Source organism: Stegodyphus dumicola, chromosome 2 (genome assembly GCF_044657685.1).
Source record: "Stegodyphus dumicola isolate Sdum_Otavi_A_Nest chromosome 2, ASM4465768v1".
NCBI lineage: Eukaryota > Metazoa > Arthropoda > Arachnida > Araneae > Eresidae > Stegodyphus > Stegodyphus dumicola.
In genome coordinates, this window is record NC_140769.1 from 264,101,126 (window position 1) to 264,124,312 (window position 23,187).

The window sequence follows — 23,187 nt, forward strand, 5'->3', positions numbered from 1 at the left end:
GAGTGGAGACACACTCATTCTCCAAAAAAAACAAAAGTTCAAAGTGACAATGTCATCACAAAAAATCATGTGCACTGTCTTCTGGGATAGGAAAGGCGTTTTGCTTACTGAATTTCTTCCCAGAGGTGAAACCATTAATGCAGCACGATATTGTGAGACTTTAACAAAACTAAGATGTGTGATTCAAAACAAACGAAGAGGAATGCTCAGTAAAGGAATTGTGTTGCTCCATGACAATGCTCTGCCCCATACTGCTGGTGTCATTCAATCGTTAATTCGACAGTTTCATTGGGAGCAGTTCGATAAGCAATATAAGTTCTTCGTAATTTAATATTGCAAGGATGTTTTGTTCGAATGGCTGTGTTCCGGCATATGTGAATATGTCCCAAAGGTATCGATTCTTTGATGTCTTGAGAACTTTGTCATTTAATATATGAGGATCTTCACTCTGTGTTTTCCCGAAGATTTAATGTCATCAAGCATTGCAGGGATGTTTATTCCCGCAGCATAGTTACTAAAGCTTTTGCCACCCAGGATAATCCCTGAATTTACTGCCTTTTTTAATGTACAAAGAAGTCAAAATGGCATTTGGGGAAATAATTAACACACTGTGTTTAATGTTGAATAAAAAATTCAATCCAACATTTCATTTTGTTTATCAGGTGTGTCACTCCAACTGCTGTTATGTAGACCAGTGGTCTCATAACAGCCAATGAATGCATTTCATGTAGATTAATTAACATTATCATGATGAGGGCTTGAAAAAAAGTATAATATTTTAATGATTTAGAGTTTAATTTTGCTTTATTTTCACTACTGAAAACGAATGTGAGTAACTCTCTGGAAAATCTAGAAATGGAACTAATAATTTGCATTGTCATATAAATCTTATTCAAAGATTTGAGATACAAATTTGATTAGCCTTTATTAGTAGCCGAAAAATAAATATTCTCAGTTACGAATTTTTGCAAAAAAATAATTGTTTTATTTGCGAGTACGTTTACACATGATCGTTTTTATTTTCGTAGTTTAAAATTAATAACTCTATGAGAAGATTTAGATTGCCGATGAGTACCTACAATTTGTGATGAAGATATTAGTTGTAATTTTCATCCATTTTACAAAGTTTATGGAAATCAAAATGCCATGACGTGTTGCAACTGAAAGGTATAGTAGAAACAAGGAAGTTTTTAATTATTTACATACAAATATTATTCTTTTTTGTATGCATTATAGAATAATCTGATAGATGAAAGAAAGAGAATATGTTTCATTATTTATTCTTACGTTTTCTCATTCTTGGGAAGTTTTCATAAATTTCTTTTTAATTTAAATTAAAATTAAGTTACTTAATGGTTAATTGCAGAAAAAAATTCTTTGTTTAATTACAGCTCATCAGCTGCTTTCAGATTGTGCTTTTGTCCCATGTGCGATTTGAGATCACCGACGTGGACAGTATAGAAAGATTTCTTTAATTCAAAATAAACATTGATAGTTCTTAAATACCTCTAATGATTTTTACTTAGAAAACTATTCTAACAAGAGCAATAATGATGCTTAAAATGATGGCAAATGCTTTGTAGGTTATAATTTAAAAATTTTTACGAAACATGTATAAAAATTTCTAAAAAATATAAATTTTAAAAACAAATCAGAAAATAGCTGTGAATTTTATTTGGATTGAACCCAAATGTAGAATTTTGAAAGAAGGAATTTTGAAAGTTAAATTTAATAAAAAAAAAGATGTATTAATAAATGTATAGCAAATTAAATTAATATTGAGAAGCTAAAAGTTTGAAAAGTAATTTTGTAAAAACTACTCTTGTGATTTTTACTAAACTTGGCACTTTGGCATAATTTGAATCATAGAATCAAAATGTGGAAAACAATCTCTGTGTCATTTTAGAAAGAGTCCAATTTTGTGTAAGAATACCTATGTTAGAATAAAGCTGTATATAAATTTGATATATATCCAAAGTCGTCTTTTGAGACATGAAAAATGCAAGTTACATTTCATTGATAATCCCAGTAGAATAGAAGATACAGAACTGTCCCCCACTTTTTTTTTTTTTTTGCTTTTGTGCGTGTGCAGTGTGTATATACATATGTGTAAATATTATGAAAAAAAGTCATTTCAAGCATGCACGGGGCTCGTAGCGGTCCTTATAAGTGCTGATAAGTCCCTATATTTGAAAATAAAATATAAAGGTCCTTATAGGTGCTTACTTTTTCTTTAAAGCTCTTATTTTTTTTTTTTTTTTTTGTTTTTAGTGCTTATTTTTTGGTTTTAGTGCTTATTTTTTAAATGAACGCACAATTTTTCCCCTTACCAAAGCCGAAACTAAATAAACAACTTTTCTTTGTAATATGGAATGTCAGATGGTGAATCATACTCCCGGAAATAGCTTTTACCCCTTTCCCTTTCTCTGCATTAACATAACCTTTGGTGTGCGCGGAAAGTATAGACAGGTGCTCGTCGTTCTCTTGATCAAAGAATTGCAAAAGCAGTAGAAAATTCCGGTACATTCGGCATTCTTTTCCTCCCACCTAAATACTACACACGTTTGAATTTCTATCAAGATCTTAATAATTTTCATTCTCGTTCCGCTTGGTCAGTTCCTATTCGTGTTTATTATGATTGTTATGCTTATATTATGAGTATATGTAGGAATGTTTGTAATAACATAGTTGCAGTAACTGCTGAAGTATAGTAAACTTCCAAAAATGTCTGTGTTTTAACACAGATTAGCTTTCTAATTAATAATATTCGGAATGGCTTAAATAAGGGGAAAGTAATTGAATAGTCAAAATAATTTCATTTTTTTTGGCCAATACATTATACAGTACGAAGGTTGAAAGGTTCTCCCCTTTCTCCCTCGAATATTGAAACTGTTGCAATTCGCTGCAAAACAAGCAACGGACCTTTTTTTTTTTTTTTTTTTTTTTTTTTTTTTTTTTTTTGTTGTTGTTGTCTGAAACTGTTACAGTTCGCTGCAAAACAAGCAATGGACTTTTTTTTTTTTTTTTTTTTTTGTTGCTTTTTAATCTGGATTTGAACAGGACTAAAAGTTCTGCGGTCTACCAACCCAAGCGAAGAATGATTCTATTCCACAAATAACACAGTCTGTTGAAAATTAGAATGAAAAACACTCCAGATTAGTAAGTCTCTTTCATTTCCTTTATTTAGTTCTTTATTCTCCCATTACCGGCAGCTGTTGAATCCGATTGCGTATTATCATGTAGGGAAGAATTACGGCGCACATATTACGCAATAACGTTTGCTGCTAAGCAGAATATTTTTCAGTTCCATTATTTATTTTTAGATGATGCACATATCGAAATGTCAAAAGCGTTTATTTAGCGGAAAAATCTAAAGAGCGGCTACAGTCTACCCATCCCCCTCCGCTCTTCTTTTTCAAGTTACACTGGACTGTCTGAATATTCGCCAATTTCCAAGTATGCGGGTTAGTTAAACTTTTACTGGTAAAGGATGACTGCATGAAGCAAATTTCTATCTTCTAATTGCAGAAATGTTCCTCTTTTTACTTAAATTACTTTGCTTGCAATATGTGTTAAAGAAAGACTGATATACGATGAAAATTTAGAAAATGTTCAGAATTTAGATTTAAATTAGTTAAATATCGATATGAGTGGAAAAATAAATTGTATTTATTATTAAGTTCCAAGTGAATAGAAAAAATATGCCTTATTATTATTTATTTCCTCTATTTTGAACTGAAATTTCATCATTAAATCTTGTAATATAGTTTAGTTCTGCATAGTTTTTTTTTCTCTCATTGTAAACTAGTTCTGTAAATTGAACTGTTATTTAAAATTTAAAAAAATAATTATTTTCCATGGTTGAGGTAATGCTTATTCTCTCTTAATAAATGTTGCATTTTTCATATTTTAAATTATGAGTCTAATTTTTAAGGTTATGCAGTTGTGTATAATGTAATTAGACAGGTGCTTATTTTTTTTCTTAAAATGTGCTTGAAAAGTGCTTATATGTGCTTAGTTTTTTAATTAAAATGTGGCTATGAACCCTGATGCAAATGAAGCTAAATATACGAGGGCCATCCAGGAAGTAGATTACGTTTCCGTCTGTGTCCGCTAGGGGCGGGGCTAGCGCGGCCATCTTGGGGTCAGAGCGTTGCACAGCTCAGTCTGCATCTAGCCGTGCTAGTGAGAGGTTCGTGCTGTGCTCTGTTCAGATACTGTGACGGTTTGAAATGTCTGCGTTAATTGAAAATCCCGCGAGCTGCGAGGTGCGCTCAGTAATAAGGTTTCTGACTGCAAAAAACTGTAAACCGATAGAAATCTATCGGCAGCTTCGTGAAGTGTATGGGGACAACATTATCACTGAAGGTGGAGTGCGTCAGTGGGTCATAAGATTTCAAAATGGCCGAACCAATGTTCACGACGAAGATCGAAGTGGGAGACCCAGCATAGCGACCGCCGAACTTCTCGAAAAAGTCGATGCTAAAGTCCGTGAAAATCGAAATTTCACAATAACGGAACTTTCTTTGAGTTTTCCACAAATTTCGCGAAGTTTGTTGCACGAAATCATCAACGAAAAGCTTGGTTACCACAAGTTTTGTGCAAGATGGATTCCAAAAATCTTGACAGAGGACCACAAAAATCAGCGAATGGCTGCAGCGTTGAACTTTTTGGACGCTTACCATAAGGATGGTGACTCTTTACTCGATCGCATCGTTACTGGTGACGAAACATGGGTGAAACATGTGAACTGTGAAACGAAATTGCAATCAATGCAGTGGGGGCACACAAGTTCTCCCCAAAAACCCAAGAAATGCATGCAAACAATGTCGGCAAGGAAGATGATGGCGACTGTTTTTTGGGACAGAAAAGGTGTAATTTTGGTGGACTTCCTGGAAAGAGGCACTACAATAAACTCTCAAAGGTATTGCCAAACTCTCCAAAAACTCAGAAGAGCAATTCAAAACAAGCGCAGAGGAATGTTGAGCTCTAAGATCTTGTTGATTCACGACAACGCCCGGCCCCACATGGCAAATGTCACTCGTAAAGTTCTTGAATCTTTTAAGTGGGAGTTGTTTCCTCATCCGCCGTGCAGTCCCGACCTGGCACCGAGCGACTTCCACCTATTCCCAGCAATGAAGAAGTGGCTGGCTATGCAGCGTTTTGATGACGACGCACAGCTGCAAGAAGAGGTAACGAAGTGGTTGAAGGCGCAGGCGGCCGAATTTTTCGACGAAGGAATTTCCAAGCTCGTACATCGCTACGATAAATGCCTTAATTTGTATGGTGACTATGTAGAAAAGTAGTATTTGAGTGTGGCTTTCATCTGTATATAATAAAATTTGTTTCCTATACTTTGTTTATTTTTTTATTCCAAAACGTAATCTACTTTCTGGATAGCCCTCGTACATATAATGAAACTGTTTAAATTTGCTAGTAAAATAGTAGTGTTATGTATGAATAAAATGTTACTATTAAATAAGTAAAAAAATCAATTGTTTTCCAAATGATTTTCTCCATGAAAACGAACTTTCTAAACCTGCTCAGATTACATCATTTATAAAATTTTACTTTACCACTAGTGTTATTAGCAGTAAACAAAATTTTGCGCAGTAGAAAGACTATACCACTTCTGAAATTTCACATTTACTCTATAATGTAATCAAGATTAAACTTCTTAGGATTGAAATAAATTTCCTACTGTTTAAATTTTATCCATCCATCACCTAAACTTTAAAATGGGTTATTGCATATAACAGGAAAAAATATGTTTTGTTACACTGTTTTATTATAATGTAGATTAAATTTTATAGTTCAAACTTCTTTTTTATATCAGTTTTGTTTTCTGTTCTTTGTAAATAATTTTGCTGTTAATAATATTGAAATGAACAAAAGTTGAATTTCCGAATCCGCCTAAATTCACAAATATGGGAGATCTTGATATGAGTACACAAAAATACATACATACATAAATATAAATAAAAGTTTAGAAATTTCAAAGTGAGATTATTATTAAGGTAGTAAATTAATTAAAATCATGCAGTATGCTGCAAAGTTAATTAAACAATCAAGAGGAAATCATTAAATAAAAGGGGGGTAGCAATATAACAGGAAGTACATACATCAAAACTGAAGTCAAAAACAAAATAATTCAATAAAATGACAAAATAAAAATAGTATAACAAATTGTTGGAAATTCTTTGGTCTTTTTCAAGGAGCAGCCAAAGAATTTCCAACAGAGCTACATTTCTGAATTATATCAGGGTGATTATAAATTCTTGAAATAATTCAAAATGAAGTGCCAAATGAAGATTAATTAATAGTATTAATTATAGTATTTTTCTTTTAAAAATGAAGCAAAGTAATTTTTTTTTTTAAATTTTAGTTAAATCATTAGGAAATAATCTGCTTCAACATGACCCTACAACAAAAGATATTGTAAAAATAAACAATATAAAAAAAGTTCTCAAAATAAGAAATCAGAAAAACCATTGGGTAGATTAAAAGCAATGTACTAAATAAATATTTAACCAAAGAAAATGTAGAACTGCTAAAAAAAACTTGGCAAATCAAAAGCAACTATTTTTTTATTTAACTAATATTTCTTGATTATTATACAGGGTCTCTCAGAAAATGTATACAGTCAAAAGTCTTTAATCCGGACTTGTCGGGACTTCCGCAATTCCGGATAATCGATTTTTCCAGATTGCAGATCATGAGTTTAAATCTGGTAAGATGGCATGCAGAAAATATAAAATTAAAAATATGAAACCATAATTTATGAAATAAAGAATAATTATGATCTAAAGGGTATCAAAATTTACAAAAAAAAAAAAAGCTTAATATTTATTTGTTTACTTTATTAAATATTTCTTTCAACGCGCGCATGCGTAAAGCATACATTATGCATAGTCGAAATTAGAAAATTGTAACCAGAAAACTATTTGACGTGTACTCGTGATATCTATAATGACGAGGAATTTGATTTAAATCATATCAAAGACGGAATACACTGAGATGAAATACTACATTTAGTAAGGAATTATAAGCCAAATAAAATAAAAACTGCCTGAAGATAAGGATAGTGCTGACAGATCAACTTCCAGTTCATTGCGCGCCACAACGTTCTCCCCCCCCTCCCCGCGCAGAGCAGCGTGAAGTTGATAAACAGATTTCGGAATGGTTAGAGAAACAAAGGATATGCCTTTATCCATTTTTTGCAGCAATTCCATATTTTGTTTGATGGACATCGAAACATGCTTTCGCTTTGTAGATCCTTCGGCAGCTCCAGCATTGGAAATTCTATTTGACACAATCGAAAGTTCAAGCTTACTTTTATAAAATTGCTCTAACAATCTGCAAAAATAATAAGCCGGATCCAATTCGAAGTTTAAGGAACAACGCAATCTGCAACATTAACTGAAATAGATAATTAGATAATTTTAGCTCAGCTTATGCTGTCCATTATACATATTATGCGCATGCGCAAAGGTATTATGTGCATGCGTGAACGCATTATGCATTGACGCATGCACAGAAAATTTGTAGCTTTGAGGTCCGACTTATAGATCATTCCATATTATGGGGGTTCGGATTAACGACTTTTGACTGTATGCACTTTCAATAGTCATATAAAATTTATTATACCTACGAGGTTAAGTTTATAAAAGAAAGTAATGTTATGTTTCCTCAACATGTGGCAACAGAGTCATCGATCTAGCTGCGCAACCCAGTTAATGCCAAGAGAATAACATTGACATGACGGATGTAGATTTGACTTCCAAGAGTGGAAGCAGGTGATCAAATAGTACTGAAAGTTTGAGAATGTTGTTGTGGTTCAGAGACAGTGGAGATGTTGAGTATGCGTTTGACCCACCTTCAAAGTTAACAATTACACGTCTACGAGAAAAATTCGAGGCTCATGGAACAGTGTACAGTGTGTAACACAGTGCAGAAAGGCTGATCAGAGAGACATCGCATGGCTACGTGTGATGAATCCTCAGTTTTATAACTGGAAATGTTTCGGTGGTCATTACAAAAATCTTCAAGGCAAGGATCACATGAATGTGGTGTGAGTGCTAGTGGTGAGTGATAATGTAACAGGCCAGTGAATTGGATGCAGGAGACCAATCGAGTTTCCTGCACACTCTCCAGACCTTAGCCCAAGTTTTTCTTATGGGGCATGGTAAAAGATGAGGTGTACTGTCATGAACCACGTCATCTTGACATGTTTTGGGTTCTGAGGTGTACTGTCATGAACCACGTCATCTTGACATGTTTTGGGTTCAGATTCGAGCGGTGTGCGTAGAAATCCTATTCTTGGTGTGAGGTACGGAATTAATCGTGATTCATACTCAGAAATGTACAGATGAAGGCCACTATTTTGAACATTTATTTTAAATACCATTTGGAACATTCTGTTTGATCAGAAAGTACTGTTATTTTTCAAATTGGACTATAGCCTTATTTCTTGAAATTTAACTTTGTAGGTTGCAAAGTAAATTTCTATGACAGTTCAAACTGTGTATATGTTTTTCTGATGCACCCTGTATGTAGTATTCACCATTTATGAAACTCACTGGTTAATAAACTCGGCCACTTATTATGTTCAAATTTACAGGAACCTAAACAAGCATATGCTAATCAGTAGAAAAAATGCCAATTATTAAACTCATTTCCATTGCTTATTAAACTCAAATTGGCAAAAGACTGATTCTTCAGTGCCTGAATATCTTACTTGCAGCTATCAGTGCTTTTCATGCGTTATCGTTCAGGTATGTAGAACTTCAGTCAATGAGTTGAACACTTTCTCGAAAACCAGGTGATATGCAGTGAATGAGCAACCTCTGTATCCCATTTTTTAAGGTTTTATTTTCACAGATGTTTATAAAAAAGTTCATGAAATGCTTCTAAGCATTACCATATATTAAGAGTCTTTGAATGGAAAAAAAGTTGTAAACATAGACTGAAGAAAAAGCAAGGAAAGTACTGGTTAATCATGAAGTGGCAGATTGACTAAACAGGAAAAAGACAATCCTTCTGCTGTCTATAAATGTAAATTTTGAAATTTGAATAAATCACTAGAAACCCCCCCCTTTTTTTAAACGTGTTGAGTGCCTAACTTGTTGAAATACCAAGCAGAAAGACTGAAGAGACCCGAGAAAAGACGATCAATTGTTAAAAGATTTCAATGTACTTGGTAATCGCAGACAGGGAGAACTACTTTTAAACTGGGAATTTCCCAAACAACATTGCACAGTTTACTTAAACAAGGATTTATAATTAAGGAAGAACTGCTAAACAATGCAAATATATATTTGCATTTATAAGCTGAAAGTTGTGTCTGTTTATAGAGCCTTTTTCACATATTCAATAAGTGCTAGGAGAGATTTTATGTGAATTGACATATGGCTCACAAATTGGAGAAGATAAATAAGCTATTATTCATAAGAATTTGTATGATGAGTAGGGAGAAGCTAGTCATTATGCCGCTGATAAATAGATAAAAGATGTTTCACTTAGGCTGCTAAATGAATTCAAGTCACTCAAAATTTTTAACAGAGGTGAAACTGGATTGCATAACAGAACATTATCAGAACACACATTAAGATTTAAAAATTTGGTTGCATTTGATTTAAGAAACTGAAGGAATAATCGTTGTTTTATCAATTTACAACCCAAATATTAAGAAAACAGCCTCGGTTATTGACAAAAGCAGAAAGCCTCTATGTTTAAAATGAGTCAAGAATTTACTTTTAACTTATCATAACAACAAGAACTCATGCATGAAAAATAGTATCTTTATTAATTTTGTTTTTAAATGGAACAGCAAATTGAAGAAGAAAAAGTAGTTTCGCTAATTAGATAACTATGGAGCACATACAACTTTCTGAAAGAAAAAAATTAGTATCTCTTTCTAGTGATAAAACTTCTAATATTCATCCTTTAAGTTTAGGATATTATAAAAGCTTTCAAATGTCATTTCAAAAAAGTTGTTTGGAAAACAATAGACAGAATTGAATTTTGTGAAAATGCAAGCACTTCGAAGAAGATAAATAAGTCAGTTTATGTACTAGAGGCCATGCATATTGCATCAGGTTAATCTCTCAAAATCAGAGCCTACCAGCTGTCAAGTGTTAAAATCGCTGAACACCCATAGTTTCTACCTGGGTTCGAATTCACGCGAACAGGCTGGCTGCATGGGCATTTTGATTTTCCTTTTTAAAAAGTCATTCACAAAAGTATCCGTCCCCTTAGGCAGATAGCCCTATTGTGCTTTGCCATAATAAAATTAAACCAAACTCTCATAATCAGTTCAAAATTATTTTTAAAAATGTGGCTTTTACACAGAAGGAGTCTTGGAGGAATTTCAAACTAAAGCTAATTTTTCAGATATCAGTGAAGGAAGCTATCAGGATTCATTTTTGGAATATGTGTGTTAATTCACAACAGTATGAAGATAACATATATAAAAACTGACTGTGAAAGTATTAAAAGAACTGCAGAAACTGACAGCAAAAGTAATAAAGTTGTGACTTGGCATCATTAATCGAATCTACAAAAGCAGTGCACATTTTAAGAAAAATTCTTACACTGAAGAGGTGCCGATCAAAAAAACTGAACAGCTGTTTTTTTAACATGAAAATGCAATTGAAAAATTCGTGTTGAACGATGTGAAACAAATACAGGTAGAACAGTTGTTTGTAAGAGATAAAATTTCGGCAAGCATGTAATTATAAAAAATTTAAAAGAAAATTTCAAAATTGTTATTTATAACTAAACTAAGTAGTTTAATTTTAGTATAAAATCTTAGTTATTATTTTATGATTAATTAATAAATTAATTATTAGTTATTATTTTGCATGAAAAGTTTAAATCACTGTTTGTGATATATGAATCACCACCTATTAAACTCAGCCACTTAATTAAACTCAAATACATTTAGAATGGAAGTGATTTGATTTATGCATTACCAGATATGGTTATTAAGGCTTTTTAAAATTATATAAAAAATTAGACTATTAGTAATATAAGTATTATATAAATGAAATGTAGATAAATTGATATAAACATGAAATACATTCAAAAATTAATTCTTCCATTCTTTCCACTTTAGTGGAAAAAGTCTATTTCTTCCAACAGGTTTTTCCACACTATTTTTTCAATGGAATTTTCCGCTTTGGAAGAAATTTACCAGCCCTGGTTTTGTGTGGCATGTGAGCAGATTCTATCAAGTAACATGAAGACACCATATCTGTTAATAGCTTTTAGGTACTTGACCATAGGTTGCTATAGCATTTCATGGAAATTAACACTTCAACAATCTGCCGTGATATCTTAGGCCTGACCGGAGGAAAATGCAATGAATCATTCTGATAATAAAACATAGTTTATATGCAGTAGCTTTTTTTTTTTGTAGGGGGAGAGGTTATTTGGCTGTGGTTGTTATTTGTTTTATGCCCATTTATTGATTGTTTATAACTGTCATATTGTATGTAGTTTTCAACACATATTTAAATCCAGTGTAAAATTCTTTCCCATTCATTTCTCAGAAAAAGCAAACTTCACACTTCTATATGTATATTTTCTTAACCAGTGACAGCACATGTCATATGTCCAGCGTTTTTACTATACCCATGACATGGCAGAATCAAGTCATAGTTTTCTGAAATATACAAAGCTTGTCTGCTGTTGCACAAATGCTTTGCTGTGAATGAGATTTGACAATATTCTTCAGAAAGTCATCCGAAATTTATATAGATTGGTGTTGTTTAACCAATACATTGCATTCTTTCACCCAAGTGAAAAGTGAAATGCTTGCATTTGTATATGACTAAAAATGCAATATCTGCTGAGAAGAAGATTCTTGAGTTACTAGATTAAGTGCCGAGCATTGCTGTCGAGTTTGTCGAGAAAAGTCTGAATTAATATAAAATTTTTTAGAAAGAAAATCTTATTTGTAGAAACTTATAGAGTGCATGGATGGTTTCACTACTGCTGCCAAGCCAACTCATAGCATTATTTACATAAATTTAAAAATGAAACAATTTCCTAGGTTAATTTTTGTATGATTATTAGATTATGGTCCTTAAGTCATAAAACTGCATGAAACATTAATAACATAGCATTTGAATGCTTACAAACTGCTTATGTGAAAATTACCTCTGCGTATCTTCTGTAAAAAAATTATAAATTAAAAAATTTTACACTCTAGTAAGATTGTCACTGATTGATATTAAGGAAAATTATTGTAATTTATTTTGTAACCAACCTCTCAAGGTAAGCTGAAAAAGGATAGGGAAAATTCCAAATTTTGAAATTCAATACCAAGTCAATGTTTTTCATGCAAGAAGACAAATGTTTTGTATTTTATTTTTAGATCGAAAATAAAATTTACTAAATATAATTTTATAGGCTAAGGGAGCATAGAAAAAGTTAGGTTTTTATAAATTTTTACAAAATTGATTTTTTTTAAATTTGAAAATGACAGAGCATGAGTATTTGCATTATTAAATATATATTTTTGTATTTAGTAGTATATATGTATTATACACATACTTCTAAGTATAAAATAGTTTGCAAGTTATTGCAAAAATAATGGCCACATAAGGATTTTTATGAACATACTGTATAAGGAATTATTTTAAGGATGCTTATTTACTGGGAATTAACTTTGCATATTCTTTCCAGTTTTCACTCTGTCGAATATAGTCACATGAATTTTTGTACTCTCCAGTTTCATCGTTCATAATCCTCATAAACTGTGTATAATCTGCTTTTGCTTCACAGCAGATTCGCAACATCATGTCAATTACCTCATCATCCAAAATTAATTGTAGAATTTTTTTCACAAGTTCGGATGCCAGGTCATTGGGTTCCAGAAGATGACTTAATACTTCAAGCAGTGGATCTCCATGTGCTAAAACATTTCTGAGGTTAATGCCGTTAAACAAGTTGGATGATTTTTTCAGCAGCGCTTGCAAATTTTCGTTTTTTAAAAGATTCATGCAGTCAAATAGGAGAGTTTCTACTGATAATCGTACTTCAGGTTCTTTCAAGTACAGCTGAAGAAATTTTTCGCAAAGATATGTGTAATTTTTAGATTTTTCATTGCTGATTTCTTCCCAGAGTACTGAAACATCTTTCTGTTCTTCAATTAGAATGTGTTTCAGTAGTTTTATTCTGTTACTAAGAAATCGGAGTGGGTCTCCTGGAATTTGCTCCTTGTATCCTATCACTATCCTAGTTAAAATCTTCTTGGATTCTTCGGAAAGATTGAGTTTGTCACAGAACTTCTTATATTGTTTGGTCTTCATTTCATTTTGGTCCATCGCATATTTGAGTTCGGCCAAAAGCTCGGAAATTGGTTCGATATGAGACAAAAAGTTTTTGTGGTCCAATTGATAATCCTTGGTTGTTTCTGACCAATCTTTTTCTTTGAATCGCGGTATCAACAATTGAGATTTTACTTCATCGGAAGTTAATTTCATGTCATAAACCATGTCTTTTAACTGTGTAACTGGTTTGTTTGTGCTTTCAACATCTTGTAGAATTTCTTTTTTATCCTTTTCCTTTAAATATGCTTGTCCAAAGAGTATCTTCCTAAGATTATGTATATTCGGAAAACAAGGCATTATGTTTTTTTTCACTATGTGGTAAGCATTTTGAAAAAGGTTTTCGTATATAGCGTGATAATCTGTGAGTATTTTTTCAGCTTTTGAAATCAAATTTGATATTTCAGGATCCCTTTCATGCACTTTATTTTGATCTCGTGCACTGTTTAAGGGTTTAATTGTTGAATGATTTTCATTACGTTTTAACAAATAGTTTTCCTTCATTTTACTCGAACTGCTATCAGATTCACAGCTAATTCCAGAATTATCAGTGTTTTCTATAGTTGATTCTATTGTCTGACATTCATGGTCATTTGTTTGATTGACTTTCGAAACTTGATTGTAGGTATTTTCTTGAAACGGTCCACAGTCCGAAGGTAAATCATCTTTTGAACTTTTTTTGATTTTTTTCCTCTTTTTGATTTGACAAAATGAACGCCTTGCTTTAACCTTCTTTAAGAATGTTCGACGGAAGTTGTTTAAATAATCGTCAGTTGTGATGAAGTCCATAAAGCATTCCAGTGGTAAAAAGTATTCATTTAATAAATTTTTGAAGTCATCATTGTTATGTTTTTTAGTTTTTATGTTATTCAATTTATTTCTTACTGATAGAAACATGTTTTTTAAAATATATTTGTAACGTATTGTGGAACCTTTCATTAGGACCGGTTTAGGCTCTTTAATTTCTCTTTGAACGGAAAAATAAATAGACTTTAAATGCTCTTCCCATTGTCGTTGAAATTTGCAGCTCTGTTTATCGTTACTGACATTATTGCTTTTTTCATCTGATGATGAAAACATTTCTTTCAAACAAGATGCATACTTTTCTGATACTTGTTCTTTTGCGGCTTTGTTAATTGCTTTTATTATTTGTAAATAAATAAATCGCTGCAGTCGGTGCTCGTGATTAGCAAATACAGGCTGCAAAACACTGCAAAGACTTTTCAATTCAGACCTCACGGATTCGAAAAGTTCGATATTGTTTTCGGCTGACAATCTCCAAGGAATTTGTTCCAGCTTAAGCTTGGACAGCTGATTTCGTATTCGCTTCAGATCTATGACTAACTCTTTGGGCAAACCGAGAGCTATTACATTTTGCATTGATTCAATTTTTAATCTGTCTTTTACACTTTCACCAATAACTTGCAAGGCTCTCTCGATCACAAGGATAGACTTTTGATCTTTTATGGTGATATTCGTCGCAATGTTCAAGTACGTTTGTAGTCTGTTAAGAAAAAATTCATCATATAATTCTGGTAAGTTTGTTAGTGTTTTCACTTCTTCCTCTGGTATGCAGGTCCTGAGGTTGTCATGGCATATTTTTCTCTTTTCAACGCACTTGCAAAAATGTCGTACTGCTTTCAGTAATTCTTCACGCATCTGCCATGTAGTTAGTCTGAAAGTAAGCAACTCTGATGGGCTTATTTCCTCACAGTATCTGAAAAACCTTGTGCAAAAAAGTTTACAGAAAATCCTCGATTCTGTTTTCAGGTATAAACATTTTTCGAGTTTCAGTTTTTCTTTTAGAAGAAAGAAATTATCAAAAAACAGTACTGCACAGTAGAAGTCTAAATTATCCAGATAATCAATGTGATTTAAATTTTCTTTTAAGCAAGACAATCCATACTCTGGATCGGTACCGGAAGTATTCCAATGGAAATAATCATCATACGTTTTCAAGATCCTCAAAATAATATTTTTTCTCTTAAGTACTTCCTGCGATGCTTCACCGAATTCTTTGTGTGCTTCATTCAGGTGCTGGCAAATGATAATCTGGAAGGAGTTCAGCTTCAGTAATTCCTCGATTCTTGCTTGACACCTGCTAATGTCCTGAACAGCGGTGTATTTGACTTCCTTTAATTCTGTTATGCATTCTTTCAAAGACATCAGATTGTCCACAATTAACAAATCTGGATGACGTATTGAATTTTCTCCTGTATGGCGTAAATTAGCGGCGAACTCATACAAGAAAAAGAGACAATATGAATTTTCTAAACACAATGCGTATGAAAGAGCATTTAATCCGTGTTTATTTTTGGTTCTAGGATCTATTTTAAATCCTGCAGAGTATAATTTTTTTGATATATAAGCGGATTGGAGCAAACTCGGAATGCAGTTTTCATAACTATTTTTTATTAAAGCAATTAAGAAATTATCACCGATATCTTGAAGCGAACGAATTCTTTTAATACGTTTATCACTCAGAATTTTTTGACTTTTAAGAATTTCTCTTAAAGCAGATTTTTGCATATCAAGACCCACATCTTTTCTTAAGCCAATTGAAAAGCAGTTTCTGTTTTTAATGGAAGTGTGAAACAATAAAATGCATTTGTCTAAATTAGGTTTTATCGTAAGTGTTTGAGTAAATTCAAAATTCTTGACATCAGAAACAGCCGGGTAAAGAAGTATCCCCTCTACTTCTATACGAGAAAGTCGCTTTGTATATGAAATCACCACAATATCGTGTGACAATAAAGTAGCTGCTGCTTTAATTTCTTTGGAAGGAAATAAAGAGAAGTTGGAGAATTTTTGTTCAAAAGTTTCGAACGAAATGAAAAATTTGGAGCTAAATAGCTGCATTGTTTTCTGCTCCGAAAAGAAAGATTTAATTTTTTCTGTAAAAGGTGAAATTAAGTCTCTGAAAACTTCTTCATATAATCGTGCATCTTCGCCAAGAAAAAGATTACAGTTTTTTAAGTGAGATATAAATGTTTTTCCTACCTTTGAATTTCCGAGCAGCAGCTTTAAATGATTTTTGAATTCTTGATTGCTGATGGGAGAAAAAGATTTCAAGTAAGCCAATATAGTACACCACACTACATCGTCTGATCTAAGTACACTTATTTTCCATAGCTGTGTTACATCTCTAAGGGGCGGGAATCCATGTCCCAAAGCACTGATATCTTGCAGAGCTGGAGGTAATATATCCATTTGAAATTCTTACTTACAAAATATTCGGAAAGCTTTAGAAAATTCTGGGCAATTTTTCATATTTCACATTATTTTTAGCTACTCATAATATGCAAAATAGCCCATCATGTGTCACTCATATTACTTATTGGTGGCACGAGACGCTTAAAAATAAAGTACTTAATGGCCCTGTCATTAAAAATTAAAAAAACTGTAATGCTTGTATCAGAAGCAGTATTGAACTGATTACCAAGAAATTCCCTGAAATTGCAAAATTGGAAAGGAAGAAAGATATGTAGTATACAAATGCATATTTTATCTTTCACTCTAAGATATTATCTCTTTTTTTTTATCGCAAAACTCCAACAACTGTGGACTTTAAGCAGATAAAAGGATAAACAAAAACAATGGGTAAATGAATTCTAATAAACTGATGAAAAACTACCTTTTTATCTCCAGCACGTCGAACTGTGTATCAGAAATTCTAAAGATAGGCTCATTTTCAAATTATTTTGTGACATTGCTATTGAACTAATTTTTATGGTTTAAGTGTATAAGGTATTTCTCCCGCCTTTCCTAGCGTCCTTCGTGGTGTAGTGGTTGTGCACGCTGGGCCGGTATTCCAGAGGTCCATGGTTCGATTCCCGGCGAAGGCAGTTGCGTATTTTTCATCTTTTCTGCTTCCAATTAACCTAATGACTCTACAAGTGCAAAGAACATGATATTTAATAAATAAAGGTAACACAGTAAACGTTAAAAAACGCTCCTTTGGACGTAATTTAAAATCTGAAACATTTCAGTTTTTTTTTTTAAATTATTATTATTATGTTATTATTGAGTGAATAAAAACGTATTTTAATCCTTCTTTGGACTTTATCCTTATAGTTGTAAGATGGTCAGAGAATATAGTCACTAGACTCTTCACTAAAGTTCTAATAGCCAAGGACACGTAAATTAACTAGATCTTTATAGTACGAAGTAAAGAAAATATTATAATTGCAAAAATTTCAAATTTTGACGGAGATAACTATTCGGACGTTCCCGAATCCATTTCGACTAGTTTAGACGTAGCACGTATCTTAACATATGTCGCATTACTGGAAAACAGTTAGCTGTAAAATGTTGTAATTTTGTATTCGGGAAGCGTATAGTACCTAGCTGTACACCTCCCTTTTTTGTTGTAATCAGCAGTGCCAAAAGGGCACATTATTCAAAGGATAAAGGGTAAAAACATGTTAGAAATGTAAATTAAAATTTATTAACCTTCCAATGCTATGTTTTTATGTTTTTGTTGATGGTGACATCAAAATAAATTTAAAAAAAATAGTACAATAGATAGATTGTTGACGCTTATAAAATTTTAACATATTATTATTATTAAAGAACTGGAGGATTATATCTCAGTTTCAAATGAAATAAGTTTAAATAAAATGCAGCTTAAAATGTGCATAATATAACAGGCATATGAGGAAGTGATGTGGTGTCCGCATCAGATTTTTTAAAAAATTTTTATTGCTATTTTGGCTACATTGCCAATATATACTGAAAAATAGAACAGCATACCTAAAAGAACATAAATGTCGTTGAGAAGGTTCCAAGGAAAGAAATAAGCTGATCTCTATTTCATGTTCTATAATTAACCTTTTAACTGTCGTGCCCGAGATAATCTCGGGCACAGCACTAGTGTTCGAAAATGTCACGCCCGAGTATTACTCGGGGTAATTTTTTTTTGAGTGCATCGTATTGTTATACCCGAATATATGTCGGGAGACGTTTATTTCGGCTTCATCTCTTTGTCAAACCCGACTGTATCTCGGGAAAAGTTAATGTGCGCTCAGTTCAATAGATGACAGCACTTTACTGAAGATTTCAAAGGTTAGAAGTTATTTGGTTCAAGGTGCATGGTCTTTTTGTTGTAAAATAGCGTCCAGTTCTTTGAAACGTTATATAGATGATTTAGATTCTTCAACCGAAGATGAAGGATGTGTGCTTGATGAGCAGTATTCATGATACTTCCATGGTCAGCCTCAAAAATAAAAAATGGAGATATACTCAAGCCAAAGATTGTTTCTAATTACGGTCTAACTATGGTGTAGATCGCTGTGATCAGGAAATATCCTTTCATCCAACAATCCAAAAATGTCAGATAAAATATTATAAAAAGATACTTTTACATTTACTAGACAAGGTACTCTGGAACTCATATTTGCTCTATAAAAATGTAGTTGGGAAACGTATTACATTTTTAGAATTTCGAATCCAAGTTGTAGAAGAGCTTTTACATAAATATGATGATGCAGCTTCTGGACAAAAGAATGTTGGCAGACCACCTACAATAGATAACCCTGCCTGTCTTACTGAACGACATTTTATATCCCATTTTCCTCCTATTCCTGCGAAACGTGAGCCTACAAGATAGTGCAAAGTGTGTTGTTCGAAAAAGGATAAAAATGGGGAAAAGATAAGGAAGGAATCAAGATTCTGGTGTAGTGATTGTGGAGTTGGTTTGTGCTTGGAAAAGTGTTTCCAGTTGTAAGACTGAATTACTGAATTACTAATAGGTATTCACTTATATTTATTTATGTTTTAGAAAATAGTAATTTTTTTCATTTTTAGAAAATAATGCTCCACTAGAAGCGAACTTTGCAACTGCCATGTTGAGTGACAGCTGCCTCAAATAAAATATGCAGTGGCTACAAAACTTTAAAAATTTTACCCATGTACGTCAAAATATCAATTTTTAACTACTTAAGTATATTTTATTTTGTACTAAACATTTGGTTTTTGCAATAAAAAAATTTGACAATTTGTGTACCCAAATCATCAAAATAACTTGACAGTTAAAGGGTTAATTATTAAACAATTAGGTACTTTTGTGCCATTAAAAATAAATGTTTTAAAGCACTTTTCTGTGATACAGGCCTTTTTGGAGCATAATTAAAAGTTGTTTTTATGTTAGAGAAACTGCATTCATTGCAGCTCACTGTATAATTTCTGTTGCCTCTAAAGTATAGAATTGTTGGACCAGAATGATTAACTAAATTAATGTACCTCCCAAAGCAACACTTTTGATTTAACATCAAAATCATTAAATGTTTTTATGAAATTATACTTTCCGGGCTCAGTGAAATTACGCTAATTGGATACAAGTTCGCTTTAGCTGCAGCAGAGATGTGGCTGGACATAGAATCTGGTGTGTATGACTGTAGATGGCATGCAGTTTTTCATTTCTCCTGGGTAGAGAATTTATCTATACTACAATCTGTTACTTTATAATAGGAACTGCAAGGTCATTTTTCACCCCCAACTTGCTTTTTATTATTTTATTTATTTATTTATTTTTTAAGTATTAAAGCCAAAAAGTACATTAAAGTGTATTTTTTAAAGTACAAAATAATATAATTTTAAAGCATCGGTATTAAAGTTGCTTTGAAAATAAATGTAGAGTTTTAATTATTTCCTTGTATCTCATTTTGACCCTTTTTAAAGGTATTTGCTAGGATATAAGGTGTAGAAAATTCAAAGGCTGCCGTAATCAGTAATTTGAAGGACTGCCCCAGGTGGGAAAATCTCTAGCTGCGCTACTAAATAAATTCAGTTAAAGTATAAATGTTTGTGGTCACTGTCTTCCTTTCTACTTTGCACAACCCCAAAAGTGCTGCAGATTAGATATAATATGCAGTATCCCAATTTAAAAAAAAAAAAAAAAAAAAAAAAAAAAAAAGAATGATTTGCTGTGCAATATTCCAGATCCCAAATAATGAAATCCATGATTATGAAACTAAGACTATGATTAGATAAAAAATGTAGTTGCACATGTGAACGTTAAAAAGCAGGGTACTTACATATTAGTGAACTCACCTAAGTAAAAGTTGTCAAATTCAAAATGTGAAATTCTTTAGGCAGCTATGTCACCATTTTTGTATACATTCGTATAATTCAATGTTCAACTGTTGTTTGAGCAATTGTGATCACGCCGAGGTTGTGCACTGTCCTGAGTTTATGCAGTTCTCTGATTCCCCCCCCTCTAAATAAGATTGCTGTGTACAAAGGAAAAACCCATGTACATAGCACAACCTTTTTAATAATTAAAAATCTGTGCTTTAAATTGGTAAATTTTGTCTTTTTTTGATATGTTGATATTTGCAGACTTGTGATATATATGAACATTTTGGCGATCTTTGCAATGCCCAAATTACATTCTGGGAGTGATTACCAAACTGAATGATGACTTATGCCATCATATCTTTTTCTTTGTGTAAAAAATTGCCAAATTGTGCCAGGGTGGTTGAATTAATACGTAAGTACTAAAAGCAGCTATCACCAAGAAAAAAGGCTAAACCAAACTGGCAAAACTACACTAAAATAAAAAAAAGCAACCATATGGTAGTATGGCTTTAATAAATTTTTTTTATTGACTTTATACATTTTAGTGCCTTGCTAAGATGAGTGAAGCCATTCCTAAAGCTGAAGCCACTCTTACACCAGTAGCACCATCCTTAATAAAAAGTCAAGTTCCTCCTAATCTTTTAAATGCCCCTCCATTAAGACCAGTACTCCCTCCTAAACCTGTTGTTCCTCCACCTAAGCCTGCGCAAGATAACAAGGAAATAGAATGCATCGATTTGACTGATGACAGTGATCTTCCTAGTGCAAGTAATTCTACTGCTGCTGCTGCTACTGCTACTGCTACTGCTGCTACTGCACCAAGTAAGATCCTAACTAATATAAGTGATTGTTAACTTTTTTTGTACTTGATTTCAGGTACTTGCTGTTTCAAATACAGACGTCTTTACATTGTAGCCATTAAATCATAGTTTTCCCAACTGTGGCATTTTATTCCTTTTTCCTATGGACACTGGGCAATACAATACAGAACAATACAAATTTAATACAATACAGAACAAGCACTGCAAGAAATTGACAGCCTGTCTTCTGGTAGAAGATCAACAAAGCAGATAAAAAACTATTTTCAGCTCTGTGACAGTGTTAGTTCAAAGCCAACTTTAATTCTATGCCAGTAAGATGGCATCAGTTTTTTACTGGTATGCTCAGAGGTGGACTAAAATTTAAGCACATAAAAGATTTTGGTGTCCCCACATACATTTACGCTATTTTCCCCCCATTTCTTCTCTTTTGCTTTTCCTTTAAGAAATTTTGTCGATGCCTCACCTCTCCCCCCCCTTTTTTTAAACTTTCTAAATACCGTATGGTGGTGCCCCCTTTTTCCTTGATACCCTGAGCAATTGCTTATTTTGCTTAATGATCAATCCAACTCTGGGAGTGATTAATCCAACTCTAGTGTCAGTTTAGTGTAGATATAGCAATGTCATTTCTTTGCTGGTATGCCGGTGTTCGTACTGGTATGGCAGCATTTATTCTACTTTGATATGCTAGTGTCAATTCAGTGCCATTATACCTTGATGCCAGTTTTGTGCCAATATGCTGATGTCAGTTCATTGCCAGTGTGCTGGTTATCAGTTTTATGCCATAGTATCAATATCACTTCTATGCAGGTATGCTAGTGTTAGTTCAATGCTGATATGCCTATTTAATGTCAATTCTAAGCTGGTGCCAGTATCAGTTCCAAGCTAGTATGCTGGTGTCAGTTTTGTGCCATATGCTGGTATTAGCTTATTGTTGGTATACTGGTGTCAATTCTGTTCATTGCATCTATACTATTGTCAATTCTACGTTTGTATGATAATGTCAGTTCTATGCCTATGTGCCAGTATCAATTTCAAGCCAGTATGCTGGTATAAGCTTAATGCCACTGTTAGTTAATTGCCATTATGCTGTTGTCAGTTCAGTATCATTGGTGACTCTCTGCAGGTCCCCGAAAATAGTAATAATTCAATCAAATTCTTTTGCTGTTTATTATGTGGTGTTTGTAGTTATAATTCTTCACTACATTATGCAATGTTGACTGCATACCAATATGGATTCTGTGCTATGATGGATTCAATGCAGTTGATGCATAATGTGTGTTCCTGTGCCACGTCGATGCTGTCCAGTGTTGGCCATATGTTTGTGACAGATGTGCATTAATCCTATTACTTGTTAATTATTATACAAAATTTCTTTTTTATCATATTGATTGTATGCCATGTCGCTTTGGTTGGTCTTGTGAATGTGGGCCAGACACTGGAGATAGAAGTTTTACTGGTCATTGAGGCAGGAGGAGTCATTCAGAAGAAAGTCCAGTAAGAACACATGAGAAAATTCTGTTCCTGAAACATTTTAATTTACTTTACTTGAACTATTCTGGAATTAGCTTTTACAGTATAGGAAATGTGACATTATTATTAATTGGGTAGTGTAGCTTCATAATATTATTTAATGACTTCAAAGAAAAAACTTTTTTTTTCCTCTAGCACCTTGAGTGATTTTATCATTTTCAGCTAGCATTCAAATTCTGTCCTTTAGAGCTCAGAAACGCAAGAGCTTGTTGTTGCCAAAGATTTTTAAAATTTTTTATGAAGAGCTAAAATAAACTGTTATTTGAAATTTAGGAATTTTTATACTGTATGATTGTATTCTTAGATTATAAAGGGACTATCAAAATGATTTCCAAAAGTTTGTGGTTGGATAATGAATTGGCTTAAAAATATTTTGTGATTATTTTTTGCTTAAAATTTTTTAGGAATTATTTTAGAATGTATTT

General features: G+C 32.7%; 1 protein-coding gene across 5 annotated transcripts in view; it reads left to right on the forward strand.

The window, feature by feature from the left end:
* The window catches only part of LOC118201699 (uncharacterized), a 118,363-nt gene that overhangs the window by 81,380 nt on the left and 13,796 nt on the right, over positions 1-23,187 (forward strand). For all 5 annotated transcript variants that reach the window (XM_085812115.1, XM_085812114.1, XM_085812111.1 and 2 more), the window contains one exon: positions 20,957-21,233. In XM_085812115.1, the coding sequence (XP_085668241.1) occupies positions 20,957-21,233 (277 nt within the window). The remainder of the gene's footprint in view (positions 1-20,956; positions 21,234-23,187) is intronic.